At 43.8% G+C, this 8699-nt stretch overlaps 1 protein-coding gene across 1 annotated transcript in view; it reads left to right on the forward strand.

The window, feature by feature from the left end:
- Positions 1-8699, forward strand: part of PTPN23 (protein tyrosine phosphatase non-receptor type 23) — a 558626-nt gene that overhangs the window by 175803 nt on the left and 374124 nt on the right. Inside the window, exons 8-9 of the mRNA XM_085628617.1 lie at positions 241-372; positions 4993-5040. Coding sequence (XP_085484743.1) covers positions 241-372; positions 4993-5040 — 180 coding nt within the window. The remainder of the gene's footprint in view (positions 1-240; positions 373-4992; positions 5041-8699) is intronic.

An 8699-nucleotide genomic window follows, 5' to 3' on the forward strand; every position in this document is an offset into this window, starting at 1 on the left:
TCAGCATTGTGGGCTTCATTTTTGTCTTGTCATCTGTAGTTTCTAAGGTGGTGGTGTTTGTCATCAGTAGTAATTGTAGTGGTACCACATTTCACCAGTGAGCACATTTGTGAGACACAAACACCTGTCTTAAGAGCGTTTACCTCATAGCGCAACACTTTATTTATTGTTTAAAGGGTATTTCTCTTAAACAGACATCCACATCCAGCTATGTTTGAAACTCTTTTTGTCTCATGACAGGTGGTGGACTATTATAAGGAAGCCTGCCGAGCTTTGGAGAACTCTGAGACAGCCTCACTACTGGGAAAAATCCAAAAGGACTGGAAGAAACTGGTGCAGATGAAAATTTACTACTTTGCTGCTATAGCTCACGTAAGGTGGAAGACAGAAATACATGATATTGCAAGCAGCTGTGCATCTAGAAAGTATAGCCCTCTCCAGAGGGATCGCTGCCTCCCCACAGACATTGATTTCTCATGTATTCAGCCGTAGGAATGATGCTTATTGGCCAGTCCTGCTTGCACTAGAAATAAGATTCTCCCTACGCAGGAACTGTGTGATAGCCTGCCTGCCTTTTTAGAAGATAAGATCATTGAAGGGTTGGAAGGACAGTTGATGGGGCTAGTGGTCCCCCACAGGATAGGAAGGAGGACTGGAAGGGGCTGAGTAAAGCTTCGGATCAGAGGCCTCTCCTAGATCACTTTGATATTTCCTCTGTGGAGGATTTTACTCGGATAGCTCTAGGGATCTCCTCTGGTTAATCATTGGACCCTCTTTCCCATAGGATCTGGAAAACGTTAGGCTCCCTCTGCTAAGACAGTTATGTGAGCAGTCCCTGGGTTGTGAGATGATTTCCTCCTGCTGGAAGCAAGCAGTTGTAACCCCCTTATTAAAAAAAAAAACGTCGCTTGACCCAGCCTGTCTTAAAAAATAATTGGCCTATCTCACTCCTTCCATACCCGGTGAAGATCATTGAGAGCCTTGTAAGCAGGGCACTCTCCCAATTTCTGGAGGTAAATAATTTATTGGAGGACGTGCAATTCAGCTTCCGCCCAGGACTGAGGTCGCAGACTGCCTTGCTGACTGTGATGGACAATCTTCGTCTGCGTGCGGACAAGGGTCATTCTGCTATACTGATCTTGTTGGATCTGTTCGCCGCATTCGACACTGCTGGAACGATTGGAAGGAGTGGGGGTAGTGGGCCTGGCTCAGAAGTGGCTTCATTCCTATCTGTCCGACATGTGTCAGGCTGTGGCCCTCCCACTTTTCAGTCTAAGTTCACCCAGATACATCATGGTGTACCGCAGGGTCCTGCGATCAGCCCTATTCTATTTAATGCCTATATGCGTCCAGTGGTGGATGTCATTAAATCCCATGGCACAGGCCTAGTAAATTATGCAGATGATACCCAGCTTATTCTCCCCTTGGAAGGAGAACAGTCATCCACTGTGGAGAATTTCCATGCCTGCTTGCAGAGCGTGGTACATTGGCTGAGCAACAACTCCCTGCAATTTAACGCAGATAAAACAGAGCTCCTCTATATTGCAGGTGGGAGAGTGTCATATCCTCTCCCAGACGACTTTTGGCCTATTCCTGCCGATCCCCCGCTGGCATCTTCTAAGTCGGTTCGCAATTTGGGAATCTGTTTTAATGAGAAGTTGACCTTGGAAAATCAAGTCAATAAGACCGTTGGGAGCTGTTATTCACTCATTATGGCCCTCAGGAAAATTCTCCCTATGCTCCCCATACATACTCGCGCACTGGTAGTAAGGAGTGTCATCATGAGCAGGTTAGATTACTGCAATGCCTTGCTGCTGGAGTCCCCAAAATATTTAATTGGGAGACTGCAGAGAATCCAGAATGCAGCGGCCAATCTGGCCTTGATGAGACCTCGTCAGTCCTTCCCCTCCCAGTCCCTTGTGGAGCTTCATTGACTCCCAGTTCTGCAGAGGATTCACTTCAAATCCCTCTGTCGTGTTCAAGGCACTGCACGGTCTAGGGCCAATACCGTTGCAGAATAAATTCAGTTGGTATGCTCCCACTCACTGTCTTCGGTCTTCTTCAGCTAACTGGGTGAAGGTTCCTATGGTCAGAAAAGCTAAACTGGGGGGGGGGGGGGTCAAGCTTTTAGTGTTGCTGCTGCAAGGCTCTGGAATAGCCTATGTATACAACAAGGAGGGGGGGACGGGGGCCTTATTTCCCACTCAACATGGAGTGGGGAGGTCCAGCAAGAAAGGGGAGGCCGAAGACTGGAAATACAAATTGGATTTGTGCTGTTCCTCAGTGATAGGTTTAGACAGAGTCCCGATACAATTAGTCCCACTATTTCCCTGGTGGGGTAATGGGTGGGAATCCAGTATGTTGGATTCGAATGCCCTCACACACCCTTTCAGGTGTCATGCTTCATCATATGGGCTGCTCCTCGTGGGGCCGGCGATGCAATACCCCACGGGATCCCTATAACAGGGGCACTTTGTCGGAGAGCTTTTATCCAACGGCCGTATGGTGAAGTGCGGGTATGGGGGCGGAACTGTGTAGATGTCGTGCGGTGATTAAAATAGGGTTGGGAGTACCTAGACAAATGATATTTTTATTCTGGGGGTCTCCTACCCTAAGTAAAAGCAGTGAACAAGGCCCATGTCCGAGTATTATGTCTCGTGTGAGTGTGTCCTTGTTAAAAAGGTGTGGGTCAACCCAGTCTACCCACGGAGCTGCGGCAGATGAAAGATCTTCTGCCATTCAGAAAGAAATAAAAACTTGGCTTAATCCCATAGTATAATACCAATTCTGCCCTTTGCCACAGGTTTTTTTTCCATCTGTTAGCGCCAGGATACCCGGCGGGTTGCAGTGCGCTCTACAAATAGTCTTTACATTACATCTGATCTAGTTTCAGATATCGTTTTCACCTTGAATGGTTGATTTTTGTACTCAAATGTCACCTCTCCTCTGAGTGGCAAAGTAGCAGTCATAATACGTCTACATTGCTATGTTCCCATCTATGTCCAGAATTGCCAATCCTATTTTGTGTATGAAGTCAGATGTTCAATAGAGCAAACAGCATAGGGAAAACACTTGATAAAATAAAATGCCCCTGTCAAAGCTTGAATGTCTCGGTGGGCCCTACATGGAGCACAGACTTGTTGCCAAGGCTCACACACCACCCACATAAGTGAAAGGAGGATGATTTGCTTATAAGCTTTATTAAGACGAAATCTATTTAAGTTTTTTTTTACTAATACGGTTTCCATTTCACCCTTTGTTTGTGATGCTTTTCTGCAAATTGTTTTTTTTACCTAGATGAGCCAAATTAGCCAAACCCCTCGTCACCTCATAATAATGCCTCTTGTCACTTAGAAAATATCGGACGAAATAAAAGCATAGACTACCACTTCTTATTTGCATGCTATATTATTACGTAAGTTGAATTCCATTATTGTTCAAAGTATTACAAAAAAAAAAATTAAAAAAAATGGGGGGGGGGGGGGCGGGTTGGCTGGATGACTACTATTGATGTTTTTGGTCCTGTAAGTTAACTGGTGATGCCCAAGTTTAACAAAATTCCTGATAAAAGGACTCACTTTTGAGCAAGCTAACCAAGTAGTACATAGTTGAGTTTCTGACCGCTGTTCAATTTATGCTTCTGCATTTATGCTTCTGCATGGTAGCTTTGTTAGTGTTTATTGGGATGATGTATGGGAAGAAAAAAAGTGGCTGCCACCATGTGCTGTCCAGAAAGCTAAATGACCCTCAGAGTGGAGGTGTTACCTTGCTCAAGGAAATGTTGCTTCCTTGATGTCAGTTAAAATTATTTTGACTCCTCCTGAGGTTGTTTATGATCTGCTCACTATTAAAGCAATTACTGCAAGGCACTAGGAGCAGATGGGAAAACACATCACATAACCATCAAACAGAATGGAAGCAGCTAGATGCAAAAATAGCAAGAAGGGATAAAAATCTTAAAACAATTTAAAATTCTTTACAAATTTACATTGATAAAAGCATTATAATATAACTCATTTAAGCGTAAGCAAGTAAAAATGTTCCATGTAATAATTTTAATTACTTTCAGATTAGTCTCCAGGAAATAATTTCATGGTAAATAAGTTTGTGTCTGAGTTTTTACTTGTTTTTGCATTAACATTTGATTAATAACATTGTTCTAATGTGATTTTAATCATGATTTCATCCTTGATTGTATTATTCTTTACATGGGGTGACCTGTTTAAACTACCACTTTTGGTATTTTTAATTGATTTTGTTATTGGGTAGCCCCCCCCCCCCCCCCCCCTCCCCTCCCCCTTTTATCGGCATCCTCATCCCAATTTTACTTACCGGTGCCTCTTTTACTTAGCCATCCCTTCCCAATGATTTTGTCCCAGTGTCTTTTGTTTCTGATTTGTTGTCCCGATGTTCTGAAACCTCCTTTGCCCGAAAAAGTTTTGGATTCATTTTTTCAAACTACACTTGAAAAACCATAGCAGTGATATTAGTACTGAGGCCTGTGAATTTTGAAGTGTTTTGGTATTCTGATCCAAGCATGTGGCATATATCTTAAACCAAATGCACTACAAATTAGTTATACTGGTCTTGTATGTTTAGATTTTGCTTTCCATGTTTTAATTGCCTACAACCTTGTAGATACAATTTTTAATTTTCCAACATCCCTTGAATGAATGTTAATAATTGCTCACACCTCTCAGCCCCAGATAGTAATCCTTTACTGCATTGTACAAGAGCTTCCTAATATTGCCATTGTGTCTGCCTCCTGCTTTGCTATGCTCATTTTTTTATTTTTTTTGATAATCAATTTTATTAGCATTTTGAAAGACAATCAAACAAAATGACAGCACACAGCTTACACTGTAAGTCAGAAGCCATCTTCAACAACTATGCTTATTTTTAATACGATTTTCAAATCTGTAAACAGGCCTGTTTATACGTCAGTTTTGTAAATTGCAAGTAAGTTTGCCTTGCTTTCTTTCCTCTTTGCAGCTGCACATGGGAAAACAGTCTGAGGAGCAGCAGAAGTTTGGGGAAAGGGTGAGTGGAAATAGCATTTTGCCTTGCATGTTGTGCAAATAGATGGTCAAGTAACATCTCCCTTTTGTGTAGAACGAAAAGGGTTTTATTCTCAAAGAATAATGTAAATTAACTTCTATAAATGTACTCCCACATTTAGTGCACATTTTGGATATTTTTAGGCTTCTCAAAACATTCTTGTTATCCTCCTGTCGTCCTGTAACAGTCATGCCTTTTTCAAGGGGTACTCACATTACACATTACTACGTGTATCAGTTATAGATTCCTACATGTGGAAGTACTCGGAAAAAGTGCATTTGCACTTGAAAATGTTTTTTTGTTATCACTATGGAAATTGTTTGTAGCATGTTTGGCTGTAGATACACATGCTTTGCAAACTACTGCCATTGAGTTTTCAGCTCTGATATTGCAAGGTGTTTTTGTTCAAAGAAGTGCTTTGGAGTCCTGAGGTAACATGTGATTCCTCCCTTAGTTGGCAATGCGTGTGGACACCAACTTCATTGTTAGATTGTTTTTCTCCCGCGTTGGGTTTGTAGTACCAATGGGACTCCCAGATTCGACACTTGTGCATCCGTTCTTCATATCCTCACTGTTGTTCCCTCTATTCCCGACTCTGAGAAAGACTATCAGTGTATTGGTTCTAAATATTGTTTTCCTCTACTCTACTTGACTTCGGAGACAGTCTTTGTATCTTTGGTCCCCATCTATCGGGCGCCTCTCTACCCTTGATTTATCTTCTTTGACAACTGAGAATGCCCACACATGGTAGGTGATGGAACGACCTCCTTGCCTATATAATTCCCTCTTGCCACATTAAATCCCATGGGCCAACTTCCATAGCATGTGCAACCTTTGCCTCTCCCTGAGCACAATGATGCTTAGTGTCCTTCCTGTCTCGTGTTTTTGTGCAAAAAGACCCTCGTTACCGCCGAGGCAGAAGCTGGGCCCATATTGGAATGCAGAGCCAAGCGGCCCGAAAAAGCTCCTGATATCTCTGGAGGAAGCAGAACCCCTCGGCCGAGGAGGAAGAAATTTATGAATGTTTCCGCATTCCTGCTCACTAACCCGGCCGGAAGCCAAGCAGAACAAAGGGAAGGAGGCACCATCCATTTCGGCAGAGTCGAAGCCAGCAACTAAGACCGTGCCCAGGACAATGAGTATGGCCAACGCCCAGCCACAGCAAGTCTTACAAGAGGCTGCAGTCTGAGCCAGGCACCACTCTCAAGGGAGTCTGGCTTCTAGCCCTGTGCATAAATAGCCACCCTCAGTCACCACACAGCAAAGGCAACAGAGCCTGAATGGGTTTCTCCCAAACCAGTTGATCGTCCATCGGTGCCAAAAAAAGCCAGCACCTGTTGAAGCTGTAGCCATCAGCCACCTGCACTTGCTTCGGAGCTGAAGAAAGCGAATGCATTGAGAACCCCCTCTCCACGGCCAGTTTTGACAGGCTATAGAGGCCATTCCTTGAGAAAGTCCAAGAACACCTTCACGAAAAGCAACCGATTGGTGTTTCTGTTTTATGGCATCCCATGTGTAAGATTGTGTTAGTCCCAACCCTGCTGGAATTCGTGCCACTGCTCATTAGCCTCTCCACACACTGAGTTTCCCTTGGGCAGTGGCACAAACTCAGGCAGGGTTGTGACCAACACACTCTTGCATCCGGAATACCCATCGGGTTTCTTATCACTGACAATAGGTTCTAGCACCTAACATCCTAACTCCCTCCTTCAGCAGATGCAGGTTGGATCAATTTTACTTTTTATTTTTAATCACTATATGTTTATAGCAGAGAGGGCGATTGCAGTCCTGAATATTGCCAGTGGCACCTCGATAAAGGGTAGAAAGGGCAGAAACATGTAGACCTCTGCTAATGGATTGTAGTATCCCCCACTTTTTTTTTTAATGTCACCTCTGGGGAAGTTAACAAAACAAATATTTCCACCCAGTAGGTGGTTTTAATCTTCACACTCTGGTTTTTGTTCCCCCTTTGCACATAGTCTTCATTTCTGAGAGACCATATGAATGGCATAGCATTGCAGCCATCAAAATATTCCCTCTAAGTGTCCCAAAAATATATCAGCTGGGTATTAGCATGCACCATAGAACCCATTTTGGTAGGTGCCAGGAGAGGCTGGATGATAAGGCATGCCACCCAATGGGTGGGTGAGGGCTTTCGTCCTTACATTATTTTGGTTCCCATCCTAGGGTACTCTCCTTGTGTTTGTCCTACATGAGTGACAGTCAGCTCTTTTGTGTATAATAGTATTGGTAGGACAACTGAATTGATTGCCTTGATCCCTCCCAATACCCTTGTGTTAGTTGATTTAAAAACATGCTAACCAGCCCACCTCCTTTTGCCTCCTGCCACCACCACCACTACCACCTTTACTCCCTTATCCCCACCCCACTTCTTCATTATCTCTAGATTTGCCTCAGGGGCATCATACTCCTATTTGGAACATTGGAGTTGATACAGCCGGTCACAGGAATATGAGGATTCATGCCATTCAATGAAGAACAACTTTTCGGACCTGCATTTGATTGCTTGCTATAAAAAAATTGCATGAAATCATGAAGCATATGTGTGCCCTACAAACCACATACACCAGAGGAGCCATTCGGAAGCAGCAGTACGGGGAGGGGGTCAAGGGGGGATGTATACAAAACCACCTTTACTGACTAGCCCTCTGCCTATCAGTGGCAGCAGTACACCTACCATAATCAAGGAGGTAGAGGATATACACGAAGGTCCTTCAGGGGCAATAAATCCACCAAGGGCACTGGGTTGTGGAGTGCCAATAAGGGAGCTTCTTCATCTATGCACTGACTTGTCCTGCATTCACCCCATGATCTTACAACACCTGTCGTGGGCAGATTACAAGATTCCTTCCATAGTTAGAGGAAAGCACCTCAGACAGATGGGTCCTCACAATAGTAGAAGACTGGTATTACTTGGAACTCCTCTCAGCCCCACCAAACATCCCTCACATGCACAGAATATAACACCGGAACACCTCCACATTCTTCATGATGAGGTGCAAGCACTCCTTCTCAAAGAAGTCTTCGAGTTAGTGCCTCCACAACATCAAGGCACAGAGGCATACTCCCTCTCTTTTTTTTTATTCCCAAGAAGTATAGCTTTCTCAGGACCACCATTGATTCCAGACTGCTTAACAGGTACATCTGTCAAAACATTACCATATGATGACCCTAAAGGATGTTATTTGCAGTGGCAAGTCGACTTCATGACTGCCCTGGATCTGAAGGATGCCGGTTTCCTCATCAGACTTTATCCAGTTCGTTAGCGATTCCTTTGCTTTGTCGTAAATGGACAACACTACCAATTCAAGGTACTACTTTTCAGGGTTTCTGTTGTTTTCTAGTCTTGTTATGATATGTTCTAATCTGTGATTCTAGTGAGAAGCTGGATGTTCCACACTGAAGTGGACAGCCTGCCAGGTGATGAATATGTATGGCATGTGCTTCTTAAAAGTTACCACAGCTTCAAGAATATTTGCGAAACACCTAGCAATCATAGCAGCACATCTCGGAAGGGGAGGCATACATGTCTTCCACCACATAGACGATTGGCTAATCAAGAGCTCAAGCAAAGAGACACACTCAAGTGGCCATGTCCTTGATTCACAGCTTGGGGCTTA

The sequence above is a fragment of the Triturus cristatus genome, chromosome 10 (genome assembly GCF_964204655.1).
Source record: "Triturus cristatus chromosome 10, aTriCri1.1, whole genome shotgun sequence".
NCBI lineage: Eukaryota > Metazoa > Chordata > Amphibia > Caudata > Salamandridae > Triturus > Triturus cristatus.